Raw genomic sequence first — 20075 nt, forward strand, 5'->3', positions numbered from 1 at the left:
CCTTTTGCCTTTTCATAGATTTGCATTAGGGTTTGATTTCCAAAGTATGTCAACTAAATAGCAAAAACAATATTGGAAACCAGAAATAACGAAGGCACGGTTCATAATAGCATTGTAATGGTGGAAAATGGTTCGATCAGTAGTTTCTCATTCGCTTAGAAAGTTGGTCATGTTTGCACATCGACAATTTCTGAAACTGAGTAGGTAGGTACTCGGTTTTTACTGACTTCAGTTTAGCATGATCATTATGAATAAGGTTTTATTTCATAGTACACCCCGTATGAATGACAGAACAAACGTGCAAATGATACTGCTAATATGAATAGAAGGATGAACAACTGCTTAGAGTTGGAGCAATATCAATATACATGCCTATATTATATTAAACATTGCACCTGTGAACGAAAACCAACGCTATAAAAGTCTAAGTACCTACTCGCCTACCTAACTGGCAAATAAACGTTCAATATGACTGACTGTCTATTGCCGAACTGACCTTGAGCTTATAAATAATAATATGGCGTGATTCTTTGAAACGGAATGCCAACATTTATTCTAAATTACGATAAAGGTTTGTGACAGCAAAATAACATGTCCTTAGCATCTTGTAATATGGGCAATGAAATAATAATGTACGAAAATACACTGCTTGAAAAAAATTACAAACATCAAAGTTATTTGAATGAAAGGGAAGGTGTGAAAATATTCAGGTATTTTGAAGACCACAACAACAAAAGAATATCGTTATTGTTTCCCCAAAGGCCGTCGTCACATTGGCGAGGTTTCACAACGTAAACAAACCGTAAAACTCCTACAATATAGGAATTACCATGTTTAATGCGCAAAAACAAGTGGCGGGCATTGAACACCACCAATATTAGAGAAAAAATCTGTTTATAATATGGCAAATAATGAAAAGACAGATGGACCAGTGATTAACTCCGGCACTGGATTTAGATATCGACCACATAGCGGGAGATTGACTCCCTTCGCAGGCCACTGGGATTAATATTGTGCAATTTACACATACAATTAATAATAACCACCCGTTTGAATAAAATCTATTTATAATGACTGCGTAAATAAGGATTAAAAAAACAATCTTTGATGCCATCAAAATCCAGTGACATAATGAAAAAGCACTTGTGTAGGTACAGACTTCGATCCAAACACTAATTAACAGGTAGTTCTGTAACGGGCAGGTCGGGAAGACGGGGTTAGACATGACGACTGATGGTCTCTAATGCACCTGGAGCTCCCTACCGAAGAGATGCAGCCTACAGCGAAAGACGGGGTGAGATTGACGGTTAAGGATAAAGTGTCTCCGAGGTAGTATCCGCAGGAATGTGCGCGGCCCGGTGAGTGTGATACTTCCGAGCGGACACGAAACAATAACTTTGTACGCAATAAGTAACCGTACAAGACACAAGGCGGCGAAGGTAGAAGTGGGCGGCGGAGGGAGCGAACGGTGTTGGTGTGTGGAGAGGAACAACTGTGCCGGCAAGACGGGTGACGGTTGACGGGTGTCGGGTGGCCGTGACAAGCGGCGGTAAATATTTACACGCGACACTAATAGCGGCGGATCTATCGATTGTGGAAGAGTTTGTGCTGCAGCAGTCCGCGGAAGCCGTACACCGGTGACGATGGCACGGCAGGGAGTGCACCTAGCGTGGGGCGGGGGCGAGGGGCGCGCAGTCTGGCAACGGCGCCAGGTCTCGGGCCGCCCTGCAGCCGCGCCACTGACAGTTGGGCCCGAGGGACCCGGCCCACGCACGGACACGGGCCCTGACACCCCTCCACACCACACATAACACCAGCACTGACATTTGTCCCTCTCTAGCCGCATCACAGGTGACTGTGACTGGTGAACTTCCTCGGCAGGAGACAGAAATGACCTCTGCAAACGGCGAGCGTACTGCGGATTACGGATAGCAGCCCTACTTGACGATGCTTCTGACGCGGGGATGATAAACATCGAGGTGGTGATGGTGACGGAACGAAATGCGGGACGAGTCGAAGCCGCGGTTATACAGAATTCAAACGGTCCACAAACTAGGGCACCGTTCTCAAAAGGTGAGATTTGCGTACCGAGTAAAAAGATTCGGCCTTCTCCGCGTGACACAAGCGATTATTTAATTTCCAATTGCGACTAGAATATGTACGGTGGGATATTTTTTATTGAAAAAAGGGAGAGTGGTCGCGGAACGGAACGCGATACTGTATTTCGAAATACGTCGGTAAGTCAGTTAATCTTCGATGTAAAAGTGACTTACCAAGGCGAAGAAGTTTGTGTGGCAGTCCTCCAAACTGGCGCCGTTAGTTTGATGGTTTTGATGCGTCATGGTAGTCCTAAACACTTCATTTTCATTTCACAACACTTAACACTGGTATTAATGAAAGAAAACCACTAAAAATTTAGAAATTATCGCGAACATCCAGAGGAGTTTTCACCTTTCAATGGCGACTGGAAAATGGCGGATACAATACAACAACCCAAGCCGACAGTGTCGCTGTCTTGCGGTACAAAGTGGAACTCCAACAACAAATGTCCCTTGTGCTGAGCTCTTCACTCCTACTCGCCGGGAGAGAGACACAGCAATGTTTAATGTTATTCTGTTGGCTTTCTGTAGAGTCCAACGCGAAGCTCCTCCATAAGGAAAAATCTCGAACTGTTTCTATAAAAAAATTATTATTATTTTTCAATAAATTTATGATCATTTCAAAAATCGTGCGTTGACTCGTTGACCATGGCAAATGTTTTAAATCGTGTTGGAGAAATTGGAAATTTACTATCAAGAAATGTAAGAAGGTCACATATAAAAATAATTATACATCAAAATTTAAGTACTATCTAACTTAAAAAACTTTTCTTTCAGGTTATCTGTCGATTTTATTCAACGAAGGTAAAAAAACGTCCCTTGCCTGTGGGAAAAAAGGTAAAAGCAGTTACCGAATCTTTGGCTTCAAGAGGGTAAGTTTTGAACGGTGTAATTGCTCATTAGGTGCACATTAACAGTACTTTCGGCAATCGGCATGGCAAACGTCAAAATTGCACAAATTGTAATAAAAATATATTATTTTTAGGTTTCTGAGATCCCATAAGCCTTACGATCCACCATCAGACGTTAATGAAAAATTGAGAAATATCTTTGTGAAAGCCGGAGCATCCTCAGATCCCGATATTCCAATTGAAGACCCCGCCATCCGGTTCAACATTCTCAATGACTGCTACAAGGAACTTGGCCACGGAGTTCCAAATTCTATGCTCAATTCCATTGAGAATACAGGTAAATTATGACTTTATTAACGAGACTGTGATCTTGTTACAAATTAATTCAATTCTAGTCCTGACATTAGCAACTGTGCAATTGACAAGAAAACAACGGGGTGTTGATACCAATCCTGATCCTCTATGTCTACCCCTGCGGAAAACAGCGTGACAATGTGGTTAGTTAATAGTAATTAACTTGTAAATATTTACAGCTGATATCACAAAGTTCTACTCCACCCCTGTGAACGTCACCACACCCCTGGACTCCTTAAAGTTTGCAGACCTCCCTCCCAACCTCAACATTCAATATGAATATCACCGCTTCCATCCGGGTAAGTACTCCCCTATTTCCATTAATTCAAACTGCAAGTATCCGGTAAGTAGGTACTTTCCCATTTCTGTGAGTGTAATTTGAAGAATTAGTGCAATTTTCTGTGCAAACCCTGAACCCCCCTATTGTGCTTGTCATGGTTAGTCACTCGACAACCTCCGTGGCTGATCAGTTGGAATCCTCGTCTCTGGATCCAGAGGTCCTGGGTTCAGATCTCGGCATGCGCAATAAATTGTATTTATTTATAAGTGGTATTTCATGTATTACCTATAATTATTAACATTTGTAATTGAGTTTTATATCTATCTTTGTGAATGTACTTCCTCTTCCTACTCCCTTCAGCCTCATAACAAACCCCAATCAGGGATGTAATTCTTATAAACACATTGTTCTGTTCTACAGAAACGGACACACTGTTCAAGGGAATCTCAGCGTTTCCCAAGACCTCCACGCTTGTGACCGGGCTCAAGTATAAGAAGAAGTATCCTGGATTCACAGCCAAGACCTCCTGGCCCTAGGCTGCACCTATCCGTGATTCCTACATAAGTACCTAGACGCTGATAGTAAAAATTGTGACCTACTTTTTTCAAATATAATTTAGTACATATATAGCGGATGTTTAAATCCCTCCATAGTCCAGTCCATGTATTTCTCTTCTTGATCGCCAATGCTAAATCTTGGCCCATGATAAAGTTGCTTACTGATGGTTTTTTTCATGTAAACTGTAATCGCCACTTTACACGGAAGTGATTAATTTAAATGTTACAAAGATATTACGAAAGTTACCGTCATTCTACACTAGCACCTCTAGTAGCCAATACAAGTAAATACTGCCAATATTTTACTGGAGTTGGACGTATTATTAACATTCTATCACAGGTATCCGGAACGTCGGTGTCCGCGGCTCTCCGTTCAGCACAGGACCGCGAGGAGCAGAGGAGCCTGGGTCCTCATTAGGGGTCACCATCCTCGTCAATGAATCAACGACTGAATCAGTGCCATGTATTTATGTACAATGAACATGGGATAATATCCATTAAAATAAAGCAATGTTTGTTTGTATAGTTTTAGTTTATTATTGTGATTAAATCGTATTGAATACATAAATTCACAGAATATATTCAGTATGGATTTGCAGTCTCTTTGGTTTTCTTATTTCATTTTATTGACGAGTAGGTATAAATATTTCCACAAAGGGAATCCGGATGATATGAAATAAAACTATAAAAAGGAATGAGAAAAAATGTTGCAATAAACAATACGCAGTTTTATGACTGACTAATGTTGGAAAAGATGAATTTTGCACTTGTTTCATGAAATAAGCACAGCTTTGGTGTAAAACAGGAGTGTGTTGGTGGCATATCCGTGTGCCCAAAAGTAAGCTAAAATTTTCCTTACTTTTGCTGAAATTTATGAAATATTTTCAACACACTTCTAGAGACTATATGAATCCTATAATTTCTATACCCGCTATATCCGATTTTTTGAAAAAATGATCTGAATATGACATCTTGTTCACATTTTTGCGAGCAACAAGAGGAGCCTAAAATTGAGTTTCAAAACCCTCCTTATCGCGACCAAAAACCATGTTTAAACAGCGAGTGAGAAACCAAATCCGCTATATCATACAGAAAGTTACTATCAAAACCCGCTATATCGGATTCAACGAATCACAAGCAGTTATTTTGCCAAAATACAATATGGCCGCCGCTCTGACGCCACGCTCGTGTGTCAAAATGATCTACGCGTGTGTTTCTAAACCCGCCATGTCGGCTCAGTTGACTTTCAAAATCACGAAGTGAGTATCAAAATCCGCTATATCCATTTTATTTATTGAAATTACTTAACTATTGCTAGACATATATAGAAAAATAAATGCTTTTCGAAATTTTATTACTCCAATTCATTATATAAAAAATTGTAATGCATTTACTTATGTACGCTAGAGATGTGACAGTTTTTTGCGGTTTTCTCCAAATCAATGAAAGTTGATATAGCGGGTATAGAAATTACACGACTCTTATGTTCAGTGAACCTACAAATTGGGCAGGTACTGAGAGTATTAACTTAAGTAGGGCTGTAAATTAAATTAAATAAAGCTCACTCTCATGATAAATAATTATAAGTTGCCCATTCTTCATTAAATAATCATGGTTATGTAAGTATTTAAATGGTGTGTACTAAAAATATTAAATTTAAAAAAGAAACTTATTAGTTCTGGTTTGTAAATTGTCAGTTACCAAACAAAGCAGATATGTGAACAAATAATATTATGGAGCAACTTATAATAGCCCACAAATGTTGGGGTAAATGATTGAATTAGTAAAATCCTTTTTCAAAGGTTAAATGTGACATCAAAAGCGTTTCAAGTGTCTCGCATTCTAAGAATAGGTGATCTAATAGACTCATAATAGAAACAAAGGTGATTAACCATTATTAGTAAACAACGCATATTGTCAAATCGAATGGAACGAATGCTTCATTTGCAGTTTGTTCATAGCTCAGCAGCGGTTGGCACACTTCCACGCTATGATATCCCCTTTCTATCTGTTGTCTATGGTGCATTGTGTACTGAAGCTTAAATACTGAACTTTCTGTTTGGAATGCCTCAATAAATAATTATAATTTAAATACTGAATCAGTTTTTTTTCAGTGATAATAAATTAAATAAATAATAATACTAAACTTATCCTACAGAGGTTGCACGAAATGCATCATTTTAGGAAACAACCTATTTTTTTTAGCAATTTATAAATATTTTTACGGTTATGTTTTTTGTTTAAATGTCAAAAATAGAATACTAACATTATATGTAAAAATACTTCTGATAATAGAAATGCATCATGTATTAGGGCAGGCTGACCAGCTATAAAATCCTGCCCAAACCATCTCGTATACAAATTATTCTCTATTAGTTATAGGTACTGTTAAAAGGAACCAATATTCATTTATGATAAATTTAAAAGAAGTAGTTAAAAATAAATATTTATGTCTCTGAGAAATTGATTAAATGAATAAGTGCAGAATTTATCATTTGGGAAATTTAAAGGCAACCGGAACTCCTTTCTTGTTGGATTTGCTATCACCCTGGAACAAAATAAGACAAAATATTATTTATTTAATCTTCATATTAGTATGAAGGTCAGTTTCTTAAATATATCATTTATTTAAACTTCATATTAGTATGAAGGTCAGTTTCTTAAAAATATTATTTACTTAATCTTCATATTAGTATGAAGGTCAGTTTCTTAAATATATTATTTATATCTTCATATTAGTATGAAGGTCAGTTTCTTAAATATATTATTTATTTAATCTTCATATTAGTATGAAGGTCAGTTTCTAAAAAATATTATTTACTTAATCTTCATATTAGTATGAAGGTCAGTTTCTTAAATATATCATTTATTCAAACTTCATATTAGTATGAAGGTCAGTTTCTTAAATATATCATTTATTTAAACTTCATATTAGTATGAAGGTCAGTTTCTTAAATATCTTCATATTAGTATGAAGGTCAGTTTCTTAAATATATCATTTATTTAAACTTCATATTAGTATGAAGGTCAGTTTCTAAAAAATATTATTTATTTAATCTTCATATTAGTATGAAGGTCAGTTTCTTAAAAATATTATTTACTTAATCTTCATATTAGTATGAAGGTCAGTTTCTTAAATATATCATTTATTTAAACTTCATATTAGTATGAAGGTCAGTTTCTTAAATATATCATTTATTTAAACTTCATATTAGTATGAAGGTCAGTTTCTTAAAAATATTATTTACTTCTTCATATTAGTATGAAGGTCAGTTTCTTAAATATATTATTTACTTAATCTTCATATTAGTATGAAGGTCAGTTTCTTAAATATATCATTTATTTAAACTTCATATTAGTATGAAGGTCAGTTTCTTAAATATATCATTTATTTAAACTTCATATTAGTATGAAGGTCAGTTTCTTAAATATATCATTTATTTAAACTTCATATTAGTATGAAGGTCAGTTTCTTAAATATATCATTTATTTAAACTTCATATTAGTATGAAGGTCAGTTTCTTAAAAATATTATTTACTTAATCTTCATATTAGTATGAAGGTCAGTTTCTTAAATATATCATTTATTTAAACTTCATATTAGTATGAAGGTCAGTTTCTTAAAAATATTATTTACTTAATCTTCATATTAGTATGAAGGTCAGTTTCTTAAAAATATTATTTACTTAATCTTCATATTAGTATGAAGGTCAGTTTCTTAAATATATTATTTATATCTTCATATTAGTATGAAGGTCAGTTTCTTAAAAATATTATTTACTTCTTCATATTAGTATGAAGGTCAGTTTCTTAAATATATCATTTATTTAAACTTCATATTAGTATGAAGGTCAGTTTCTTAAATATATCATTTATTTAATCTTCATATTAGTATGAAGGTCAGTTTCTTAAATATATCATTTATTTAAACTTCATATTAGTATGAAGGTCAGTTTCTTAAAAATATTATTTACTTAATCTTCATATTAGTATGAAGGTCAGTTTCTTAAAAATATTATTTACTTAATCTTCATATTAGTATGAAGGTCAGTTTCTTAAATATATTATTTATATCTTCATATTAGTATGAAGGTCAGTTTCTTAAAAATATTATTTACTTCTTCATATTAGTATGAAGGTCAGTTTCTTAAATATATCATTTATTTAAACTTCATATTAGTATGAAGGTCAGTTTCTTAAATATATCATTTATTTAAACTTCATATTAGTATGAAGGTCAGTTTCTTAAAAATATTATTTACTTAATCTTCATATTAGTATGAAGGTCAGTTTCTTAAATATATCATTTATTTAAACTTCATATTAGTATGAAGGTCAGTTTCTTAAAAATATTATTTACTTAATCTTCATATTAGTATGAAGGTCAGTTTCTTAAAAATATTATTTACTTAATCTTCATATTAGTATGAAGGTCAGTTTCTTAAATATATTATTTATATCTTCATATTAGTATGAAGGTCAGTTTCTTAAAAATATTATTTACTTCTTCATATTAGTATGAAGGTCAGTTTCTTAAAAATATTATTTACTTAATCTTCATATTAGTATGAAGGTCAGTTTCTTAAATATATCATTTATTTAAACTTCATATTAGTATGAAGGTCAGTTTCTTAAATATATCATTTATTTAAACTTCATATTAGTATGAAGGTCAGTTTCTTAAATATATCATTTATTTAAACTTCATATTAGTATGAAGGTCAGTTTCTTAAATATATCATTTATTTAAACTTCATATTAGTATGAAGGTCAGTTTCTTAAAAATATTATTTACTTAATCTTCATATTAGTATGAAGGTCAGTTTCTTAAATATATCATTTATTTAAACTTCATATTAGTATGAAGGTCAGTTTCTTAAAAATATTATTTACTTAATCTTCATATTAGTATGAAGGTCAGTTTCTTAAAAATATTATTTACTTAATCTTCATATTAGTATGAAGGTCAGTTTCTTAAATATATCATTTATTTAAACTTCATATTAGTATGAAGGTCAGTTTCTTAAATATATCATTTATTTAAACTTCATATTAGTATGAAGGTCAGTTTCTTAAATATATCATTTATTTAAACTTCATATTAGTATGAAGGTCAGTTTCTTAAATATATCATTTATTTAAACTTCATATTAGTATGAAGGTCAGTTTCTTAAATATATCATTTATTTAAACTTCATATTAGTATGAAGGTCAGTTTCTTAAATATATCATTTATTTAAACTTCATATTAGTATGAAGGTCAGTTTCTTAAAAATATTATTTACTTAATCTTCATATTAGTATGAAGGTCAGTTTCTTAAATATATCATTTATTTAAACTTCATATTAGTATGAAGGTCAGTTTCTTAAATATATCATTTATTTAAACTTCATATTAGTATGAAGGTCAGTTTCTTAAATATATCATTTATTTAAACTTCATATTAGTATGAAGGTCAGTTTCTTAAATATATCATTTATTTAAACTTCATATTAGTATGAAGGTCAGTTTCTTAAAAATATTATTTACTTAATCTTCATATTAGTATGAAGGTCAGTTTCTTAAATATATCATTTATTTAAACTTCATATTAGTATGAAGGTCAGTTTCTTAAAAATATTATTTACTTAATCTTCATATTAGTATGAAGGTCAGTTTCTTAAAAATATTATTTACTTAATCTTCATATTAGTATGAAGGTCAGTTTCTTAAATATATCATTTATTTAAACTTCATATTAGTATGAAGGTCAGTTTCTTAAATATATCATTTATTTAAACTTCATATTAGTATGAAGGTCAGTTTCTTAAATATATCATTTATTTAAACTTCATATTAGTATGAAGGTCAGTTTCTTAAATATATCATTTATTTAAACTTCATATTAGTATGAAGGTCAGTTTCTTAAATATATCATTTATTTAAACTTCATATTAGTATGAAGGTCAGTTTCTTAAATATATCATTTATTTAAACTTCATATTAGTATGAAGGTCAGTTTCTTAAAAATATTATTTACTTAATCTTCATATTAGTATGAAGGTCAGTTTCTTAAATATATCATTTATTTAAACTTCATATTAGTATGAAGGTCAGTTTCTTAAAAATATTATTTACTTAATCTTCATATTAGTATGAAGGTCAGTTTCTTAAAAATATTATTTACTTAATCTTCATATTAGTATGAAGGTCAGTTTCTTAAATATATCATTTATTTAAACTTCATATTAGTATGAAGGTCAGTTTCTTAAATATATCATTTATTTAAACTTCATATTAGTATGAAGGTCAGTTTCTTAAATATATCATTTATTTAAACTTCATATTAGTATGAAGGTCAGTTTCTTAAATATATCATTTATTTAAACTTCATATTAGTATGAAGGTCAGTTTCTTAAATATATCATTTATTTAAACTTCATATTAGTATGAAGGTCAGTTTCTTAAATATATCATTTATTTAAACTTCATATTAGTATGAAGGTCAGTTTCTTAAAAATATTATTTACTTAATCTTCATATTAGTATGAAGGTCAGTTTCTTAAATATATCATTTATTTAAACTTCATATTAGTATGAAGGTCAGTTTCTTAAAAATATTATTTACTTAATCTTCATATTAGTATGAAGGTCAGTTTCTTAAAAATATTATTTACTTAATCTTCATATTAGTATGAAGGTCAGTTTCTTAAATATATCATTTATTTAAACTTCATATTAGTATGAAGGTCAGTTTCTTAAATATATCATTTATTTAAACTTCATATTAGTATGAAGGTCAGTTTCTTAAATATATCATTTATTTAAACTTCATATTAGTATGAAGGTCAGTTTCTTAAATATATCATTTATTTAAACTTCATATTAGTATGAAGGTCAGTTTCTTAAATATATCATTTATTTAAACTTCATATTAGTATGAAGGTCAGTTTCTTAAATATATCATTTATTTAAACTTCATATTAGTATGAAGGTCAGTTTCTTAAAAATATTATTTACTTAATCTTCATATTAGTATGAAGGTCAGTTTCTTAAATATATCATTTATTTAAACTTCATATTAGTATGAAGGTCAGTTTCTTAAAAATATTATTTACTTAATCTTCATATTAGTATGAAGGTCAGTTTCTTAAATATATCATTTATTTAAACTTCATATATATTTAAATACAAATGGCACGACATGTGCCACAGTAAAGTTAAAAAGTACGACGTATAAAGTATACAGCATAAGTTAAAAGTAATGTAATATACGGTATAAAGTGTAAAGGTTAAATATAAAGAATAATTTAAGATGTAAAGGGTAAGGGTTAAATAAAAAGAATAAATTATAAAAAACAAGTTCAAGTAATAAAAAAATTGTTAATATTGACTTAGAAGGATTATTTGTCAACTATGCCAAACATAAATGATTATCAAAGTAACGATAATGTAAACAATAATGTATGCTTAATTACTTATCTTTTGATTCTTGCATATGTAAAAAATATTTTATATAATAATAGACTTCCTTCATCATTGATATCAAAATATATGTATTAGTATGAAGGTCAGTTTCTTAAATTTTTTATTTATTTAATCTTCTTATTAGTATGAAGGCCAGTTATTATCAATTTAATCTTCATATTAGTATGAAGGTACTATAAAGATGAGTTTCTTACTAATTAAAGTATTGTTTATGTAATCTCCATACTAGAATAAACAACAGTTTTTTAATAATATTATATATTTAATCTTCATATATAAATATGAGTTTCTCAATAATATTTTTTTATTTAATCTTCATCTTAGTTAGTACAAAGATGAGTTTCTTATTTTAATTATTTATAGATTTAAAATAAAAAGAAATGGCTGGAAGTACGCACTGCTACAGGGAAGCGATAATGGAGATGCACGGACTACCGAGTAGTTTTTCTATGAGAACTATGCAGTTACTGCTACAAGCCGTCGATAATTGAGATATTTTAAATTATTTCAAAATAAATTTGGAGAATACATGTATTCTTACATGAATATTTGCATTGACGAAAATTTGCTGCTGTTCAAAGGAAGACCTTTATTCCATCAAAAGCTAGCCATTTTGGGATAGCATATTTTGTGATGTGTGTTTTTATTTAAAAAAAATATTTCATTGGACAGCAAAACGACATCTATATTTTTTACTTAAAATATGCTCAGGTATAGATGGTTAAAATCTTTCAGGGAGGTGCTGATTTATCAGGGTGTAACTCTGTCTATTCTTTCTATGCAATGGCAGTGGGTTATTAAATTTCTCACCGCTCTCCTTTCTCCGAGCAGCATCCTCGCCTTGTCTTCCTCAGGAGGCGCAGTGCTGGCTGAGGCAGCCCCCCTATTGCGATGCAGCTGCAGCTTCTGCCTGATGGCCTGCGACAGGATGACCCGGCGCGAGTCGGACTTCATGGCCAGCAGCAGGTCCAGCCACGTCCATGTCACGTTGTGGTACTCCAGCGTGGGGATCACGATGGAGATGTCCCGCAGGTCCTCCAGGTTTTTCTCCTTGTTGCCCTTGTAGCTCACCCTCACCGGCACCTCGGGGATCTTGATGTATATGAACAGCTTGTTCTTCTCGGCTCGCTCCTATTTTGCACAAAATGAACATTTAAATTAGTGACAGATAGGTTCAATTTTGACGGCCGGCATAGTCCAGTGGTAACGCATTGGACTGCCATTCCGAAGGTGGCGGGTTCGAACCCGGCGTGCGCAAATAAATTTTATTTGATTAATTTGTGTTATTTCACAATTAATTAATTAAAATAATATATAGTATATTTGCGGCACGTTCCAGAGTGGAAGATACTACCAGTATCGCCCTGGTGTAAGACCACCATTCAGAATTGAAACGTTGCTCCAAATGGCTTTAGCCGTGTTTAGTGACTAGATCTGAATAGCCAGGTACTTCCCCACCTTCCTCTTTCCCTTCCCCACTTACCTTCAGCCTCACAACATCCCCCAATTGGGGATGCCATAGTCTCACTGGCTCCAGACGGGAGCAATTGGGACTCTTGTGAGGTATTCACTATAAAAAATAAAAAAAAAGTTCCAGGCTGTTGTCTGCAGGGCGAAAATTTCCATAATGATAGCCAACCTCAGACAGGAGAAGTAACCAGAAGAAGAAAATAGGTAAAATAGATAACTGCTTATATTAATGGATAAAAAGATATGGGCTTAAAAAGCAAACTTGTATTATAATATTATGTTGATTGTATTGTGCCGTAATAGTAAAATTGAACCCTAGGGCGTTTAACACCTTTTAGTTGTTCCACAGTGTAGAAGACAAATGCGCTTTCTCTTGCGACACTCACTGTCAAATTCAAGAAGCACTTGATACTGGCATCGCTCAATTACATAGTGAGCAGAATAGAACAAGGCAACAACACCTGTATTTATCTGTACTTTAATTGCACAAATCAAATTGCATAAAACCTCATAGGCAAGACATAAGATTTTATGTGATTACAGCAGAAAGATAGGAAAAGAACTCATTTGGACTACATAAATATATATTAAAACAATGTACCTTCATCTTTTCCACGTCATCCTTCTGCTCAATCTTCACGTAGAAGTTGCTTTCCTTGCCCAACTTCTTGGGCTTGATCTTACTCTTGCTGGAGCCCCTCTGGAGGCTGGATCCCCTCTGCAGCCCCGCGCCCCCGCCCTCCTCCTCATCCAGGTTAGCTTCCAGCGAGTCAATGGTCTCCGGGTCTCGCTCCGGGAAGCAGAACTTCAACATTGTGTTGAAGAACTTCTTGGTTAAGCCTGGAAACCAAGATGGACATAAAAGTCGTGGAGTTGCAAAACCCGCTCTAGAATTTTTTTTATGCTTTTGATTCATTCTCAAAAAGTGATAAATATAAAATTAATATTTTTCTTTAAATACCTAAAGAATTATGTTTTACTAGTGCAGACCTGTGAAATGTCGCAGAATCGTCATAGAAGAAAATCTAGTCGAAACGTGTTACACTATTATCACGCAAGTAGCAGTGCACTCGGCATTAGAGCATTGGAGGTCAAATTGGACTAATTGGAGGTAAATAAGTGGAACCAATTTTTTCACTTCATGTCTCATCTAGGATTATAGTCTGTCCATAGTCCATACATAGCATAAGTTCTAGAGTTCATTGAACCGGAGTTACAGACAAAATCACCACTGAAATTAGTATTTTGAATTAATGGCTCGTTGGGCAGCAGGTTAGTCATGCCACATTTCCCTTTGTTTCTATTATCTGTTATCTTACCTATGGTTATGGGCACCACGTTGATCTCAAAGTGCTCCTTGACGGAGATGCCTCCGACGGGCGGGCGCTCACGACAAAAGAGGCGCAGCACCCGCTGGCGTGCAACGGGCATGTGCGAGCGTACCTCCGTCGGCAGCAGTACCTCACTATAGGGCTCATCGGGCAGCAGGTTGGTCATGCCACATTTCCCTTTGTTTCTATTATCTGTTATCTTACCTATGGTTATGGGCACCACGTTGATCTCAAAGTGCTCCTCGACAGAGATGCCTCCGACGGGCGGGCGCTCACGACAAAAGAGGCGCAGCACCCGCTGGCGTGCAACGGGCATGTGCGAGCGTACCTCCGTCGGCAGCAGTACCTCACTATAGGGCTCATCGGGCAGCAGGTTGGTCATGCCACATTTCCCTTTGTTTCTATTATCTGTTATCTTACCTATGGTTATGGGCACCACGTTGATCTCAAAGTGCTCCTTGACGGAGATGCCTCCGACGGGCGGGCGCTCACGACAAAAGAGGCGCAGCACCCGCTGGCGTGCAACGGGCATGTGCGAGCGTACCTCCGTCGGCAGCAGTACCTCACTATAGGGCTCATCGGGCAGCAGGTTGGTCATGCCACATTTCCCTTTGTTTCTATTATCTGTTATCTTACCTATGGTTATGGGCACCACGTTGATCTCAAAGTGCTCCTCGACAGAGATGCCTCCGACGGGCGGGCGCTCACGACAAAAGAGGCGCAGCACCCGCTGGCGTGCAACGGGCATGTGCGAGCGTACCTCCGTCGGCAGCAGTACCTCACTATAGGGCTCATCGGGCAGCAGGTTGGTCATGCCACATTTCCCTTTGTTTCTATTATCTGTTATCTTACCTATGGTTATGGGCACCACGTTGATCTCAAAGTGCTCCTCGACAGAGATGCCTCCGACGGGCGGGCGCTCACGACAAAAGAGGCGCAGCACCCGCTGGCGTGCAACGGGCATGTGCGAGCGTACCTCCGTCGGCAGCAGTACCTCACTATAGGGCTCATCGGGCAGCAGGTTGGTCATGCCACATTTCCCTTTGTTTCTATTATCTGTTATCTTACCTATGGTTATGGGCACCACGTTGATCTCAAAGTGCTCCTTGACGGAGATGCCTCCGACGGGCGGGCGCTCACGACAAAAGAGGCGCAGCACCCGCTGGCGTGCAACGGGCATGTGCGAGCGTACCTCCGTCGGCAGCAGTACCTCACTATAGGGCTCATCGGGCAGCAGGTTGGTCATGCCACATTTCCCTTTGTTTCTATTATCTGTTATCTTACCTATGGTTATGGGCACCACGTTGATCTCAAAGTGCTCCTCGACAGAGATGCCTCCGACGGGCGGGCGCTCACGACAAAAGAGGCGCAGCACCCGCTGGCGTGCAACGGGCATGTGCGAGCGTACCTCCGTCGGCAGCAGTACCTCACTATAGGGCTCATCGGGCAGCAGGTTGGTCATGCCACATTTCCCTTTGTTTCTATTATCTGTTATCTTACCTATGGTTATGGGCACCACGTTGATCTCAAAGTGCTCCTTGACGGAGATGCCTCCGACGGGCGGGCGCTCACGACAAAAGAGGCGCAGCACCCGCTGGCGTGCAACGGGCATGTGCGAGCGTACCTCCGTCGGCAGCAGTACCTCACTATAGGGCTCATTGGGCAGCAGGTTGGTCATGCGCACATAGCCCAGCTCCAGCAAGTGCTCCACGGAGTCGTCGCTCTTGGTATTTTTGGTGTATCTGCAAAACCAGACTGTGATAAAGAGCCAGCACCGATAGCAATATTTAACAGGATATTCAGGAATCACAACAATCAAATCAACAAAAGGTTTTAATTATTGATTACCCATGCAAGGGTCCTGGGGTCGAGTCCTAGATCTAACCGTTTTTTTTTCTGTTTCAAATTTCTGTTTAGGAATCCCTAATATTGTCTTCAATAATTAAATATTACAATTTGATGTTTTACTCACTAAGTTATTCCAAAAAATAAAAATAAATATTTTAACGTCAGTGTCCGTAATTTGTCATCATTACCAAGCACAACTGCAGATCACCAACAAACAAACAACAAGTTCACGTCGAATATATTGAGGATATGAGGAAATTTGAGAATAATGAGGCAATTTAATTTCAGTGATAGGGGAGAGAGAAGGAGGATATAATTGCGGTGACATATAAATTCAATTCAATCTGTGCAAGTTTCAGAGCGGAGTTCTCAGTTCAAAAGTTATACATAGAAATATGCAGAGGTGACTCAGTTTTTAGTTGCTTCATGCAATCAGTTCTCTGCTTTATAATTGAGATAATCTACACCCATTACGCATTTTACTCTTGAATCGACTAATTAGTCTTACTGAAAGTTGGTGAGCACGAGGTCTGCGATGCCCAGTTGTCCATCAGGATCCGTGAGCCGCCACTGGGCGTGCTTGAAGCAGATCTCGTTGACCTTTACAGCGGCGGCGGGGCGCGCCTGCGTGGCGGGGGCTCGGTAGCGGGACTCCTGGTAGCACGCCACCATGGCGTGGAGCTCCTGAACACAAAGCACAATAAATACTTCTTCTTGATGTTCCTCTGCAGTCAATAGAGATTGTAAACCATAAATTGATGGGATCACTCGATCTATCCAGCTATTCAATACTCAATATCTATCGATTAATAGTTTATTAACGTCTAGTAAATTGTTTTTAATCATTGGCTGTTCTGTCGGATGTTGGTAAGGCGTTTTAAACATGATTCTAATTATGTTTTGTGATTTATTTCAAGAGGTTTGATGTAAGTATCTGCTGCCCCTCCTCACACTGACATACCATACGCTAGAACACTTTGACAAAGTTGATTTAATGGCATGACACTTGGAATTGTTTAGAAGATGCAATTGTAGAGAGTTTATGGTCAACAGTTAAGCCGGGATATTTAATATTATCTGCATGTTCAACTTTGCCACAAGCACAGCATGTGTTATTCCAGGAAGTACTGGTAAAGGGGTGAAGATGCAGTTGTGAACGGTTATGTGGTTGACCAGTTTTTGTTTTGTTGAAAGTTAGGTATTTTGTTTTAGAAATGTCGAGTGAAAGATGATTATTCAGTCGATAAGGCAGTTAGCCTACTTATGGACTTGATAAATTCCAATGGTCCATAATAAATAGTTTGTATGGTAGCACCAAGTACTGACCTCCCCATCCCTGGTGAGCTGGTCCTTGCACTGGGACACCTGGCGCTGCAGGTCCAGAAGCTCTTGCTTATGGCTGCTTCCCTCGCTGCTGTTTCTCTGCACGAGGTAGGACTCCCTCTCCAGCCGTCTAAGCTGGGCCACCAGCCCTCTTACCTGAAAACACACAATTCATCTTAAAGCACTATTTGCATTACATTTGTTATTCTGATCCAGGAGAGACTGTCGCAATGAACAAAGATTACATTGAAATAGCGTAAGTGAGGGAAGCAGCCATAAGCAAGAGCTTCAGGTCCTTAAGCTCTTGCTTATGGCTGCTTCCCTCGCTGCTGTTTCTGTGCACGAGGTAGGACTCCTGATAAATTAATCAATAAATCAATTTTAGAACACAAAAATAAATTAATTCTGTCTATTGTATTTAATAGAACAGAATAGAAACTGATTAGGGCCGTGTGAAAAGTCTCGCTAGCCATACGAAAGGGGCTCCATGAAAACGATAGATAGAGGTTTCACTGTATCTGTATTATTGAAGACCGATTGCAGCGGAGTGGTCCACAGCATCGGAGTCGCACCTAGATAATAAATATAATACATATCTTTATTTGAGAAATTTTGCAACTATAACTAAGAATACATGTTAAGTGTTCATAGTGGAGATTTGTTTATAAATTAGGTAGTAAGTAGAATGGGCAATCAGTGCCATTTTGTTTTTTTTTACATTTAAAATGCAGATTCAAGATCTGTTTCAGCTTTCTATCAAACTTCTGACGAGAATAGCAACATACGAGTTGTGCTTTCTATCAAACTTCTGACGAGAATAGCAACATACGAGTTGTGCTTTCTATCAAACTTTTGACGAGAATAGCAACATACGAGTTGTGCTTTTCTACTGATCACAAATTGATAAAAAATACCCAAACCTTGTCTTCCACTCGAGAGATTTTTGGCATATTATGGAATGTTTGCAAAAACGTTTTGAGCGATTGCTTGTCATAATGTGCCAAAGTTAAGGAACCTAAAAATATGGGATATTCGGCAATATCTAGGCAGTTTCATTGGCTTTAAACCGCAGTAAGCAGTTCCTAAGTTTCCATATTAATTCAATAATATGGAAAATGTATGAAGTATATTTATTATTATTATTTGTGTTTTTTACAATAAATATATGTACAATGTTTACAAGTCATACTGTTTTAATTTATACTACACTTCCATTAAAAGCATTTGCTTGTAGTTGGAAGAAGAGTGTAAATTTTCAAAAAAATAATATAACTAGGTAAACAAAGTAAAAAAATTACAAAATTAAAATCCATACAAATTGTTGTAATTGGAAGGAAGAAAAAATATATATTATGGAGGATAAATAGAGTATAGTAGGATAATTTGTGAGATTTTCAAGTGAAACTAGGGGAATCAGTTTTATTTTTATTTTTTATATACAACCAATCGCTCGATATTGGCGGTGGGGAGAGGTAAAACTTTGCTAGATTGTTCATAATATAAAGCAAAAATGTTTGTCTTTTAGTTGTTACCTGGTTCTGCAGGTGCTGTATGGGCCGCCGAGGATCGGGCACTCGGTGCAACTGCAGTTGGAAGCGCATTCGAGCAAGGCGCTCCAGGGCACGTTTCCGCTGCGGCTCCACGTACAGCACCAGGTTGTTCACCACGTCCAGCAGCATGGCATACTGCGCAAAACAACAGCAACAGGTTATAATCTTATACAGCGAGTCAAGCAAATCATTTATTCAGTAGTGGAAAGATAATGGCTAACGTTAATGATAACCTACAACACTTGTTCTCTACAAAATATATGTTGTTTTTGAAGATAATCTCTATTCAGTTGCCACGTTGAAAAATAATTATGTGAAATTCCCTTGACTTGAATTCAGAAAATTCAACTCAAAACACACCTGGTTCTGTTATTTAACATGCTACAGGTATGACAAAATTCACAGTGTTTCTTTAAATGCTACTTAACACGGATGAATTATTTTGTTTTTTATTAAATATATTCACAACAGTCGCTTACGCCTATTAACCATAATCGTTTTTGTAATATTGCGTGCTCCCTCTATCATTCGTATTTACATATCTCCCTTCCAAACCATCTTCAGTAATATTTTTCTTTTTGAACGCTTATAACGGAGCCTTAATGCAGAGAGTTAGTAAGAGCTGTGTACTTGCTGTACCTTAACTTACATTAGCTTGATAATGATTTAGATGTGTATTGTATGATTGATAATCTAGTGAGGTGGGTAAGGTTCCTGTACATAGACAAACTTAAGGCAATAAAGGGCCGGGTTGTGGGCAGTGAAATGATAATGATTTGAATGAAGATGAATATTTTACGTAATTGATGAGCTTCAATTTCTCCTCGAATGAAATAAACAGCTTTGTTGGTTTTGTAATTTCTAGGTCAATGCAATATTTTTCAGCTTGCGTCGTGATTTCCTTCATTTTCCTTCAATTGTTTGTTTCATATTTTAGTGGAAAC

General features: G+C 35.5%; 3 protein-coding genes across 11 annotated transcripts in view; 1 reads left to right on the forward strand and 2 right to left on the reverse strand.

Moving 5' to 3' along the window:
* Positions 1-2470, reverse strand: part of skd (mediator complex subunit skuld) — a 101355-nt gene extending 98885 nt beyond the window's left edge. For 2 of the 8 annotated variants that reach the window (XM_089634294.1, XM_089634293.1), the window contains exon 1: positions 1250-2145. In XM_089634294.1, the coding sequence (XP_089490420.1) occupies positions 1250-1975 (726 nt within the window). In that variant the 5' untranslated portion in view covers positions 1976-2145. Of the gene's footprint in view, positions 1-1249; positions 2147-2273 lie in introns of those variants that run through there. The other 6 variants (XM_089634290.1, XM_089634288.1, XM_089634296.1 and 3 more) reach the window with 5 other exon arrangements.
* Positions 2471-2609: 139 nt separating this feature from the next.
* Positions 2610-4645, forward strand: mRpL50 (mitochondrial ribosomal protein L50). 2 transcript variants are annotated; one of them, XM_089634301.1, is made up of 6 exons: positions 2610-2801; positions 2877-2971; positions 3085-3287; positions 3484-3603; positions 4005-4148; positions 4482-4645. In XM_089634301.1, exons 1-5 carry the CDS (start codon positions 2748-2750, stop codon positions 4118-4120), a joined length of 588 nt encoding a protein of 195 aa, XP_089490427.1. In that variant the 5' UTR covers positions 2610-2747; the 3' UTR covers positions 4121-4148; positions 4482-4645. The 2 variants fall into 2 exon arrangements, with proteins under 2 accessions (XP_089490427.1, XP_089490426.1); XM_089634300.1 differs by lacking the exon at positions 4482-4645 and having other exon boundaries at positions 2611-2801; positions 4005-4213.
* A 196-nt stretch (positions 4646-4841) lies between these two features.
* Positions 4842-20075, reverse strand: part of hob (bridge-like lipid transfer protein family member hobbit) — a 37466-nt gene continuing 22232 nt past the window's right edge. Inside the window, exons 27-33 of the mRNA XM_089634299.1 lie at positions 19114-19266; positions 17585-17737; positions 16767-16942; positions 14399-16152; positions 13681-13919; positions 12420-12740; positions 4842-6689 (exon numbers count right to left, since the gene is read on the reverse strand). Coding sequence (XP_089490425.1) covers positions 6633-6689; positions 12420-12740; positions 13681-13919; positions 14399-16152; positions 16767-16942; positions 17585-17737; positions 19114-19266 — 2853 coding nt within the window. The 3' untranslated portion in view covers positions 4842-6632. The remainder of the gene's footprint in view (positions 6690-12419; positions 12741-13680; positions 13920-14398; positions 16153-16766; positions 16943-17584; positions 17738-19113; positions 19267-20075) is intronic.

The sequence above is a fragment of the Hesperophylax consimilis genome, chromosome 8 (genome assembly GCF_061612785.1).
Source record: "Hesperophylax consimilis isolate HC1 chromosome 8, BYU_Hcon_1.0, whole genome shotgun sequence".
NCBI classification, from domain to species: Eukaryota; Metazoa; Arthropoda; class Insecta; order Trichoptera; family Limnephilidae; genus Hesperophylax; species Hesperophylax consimilis.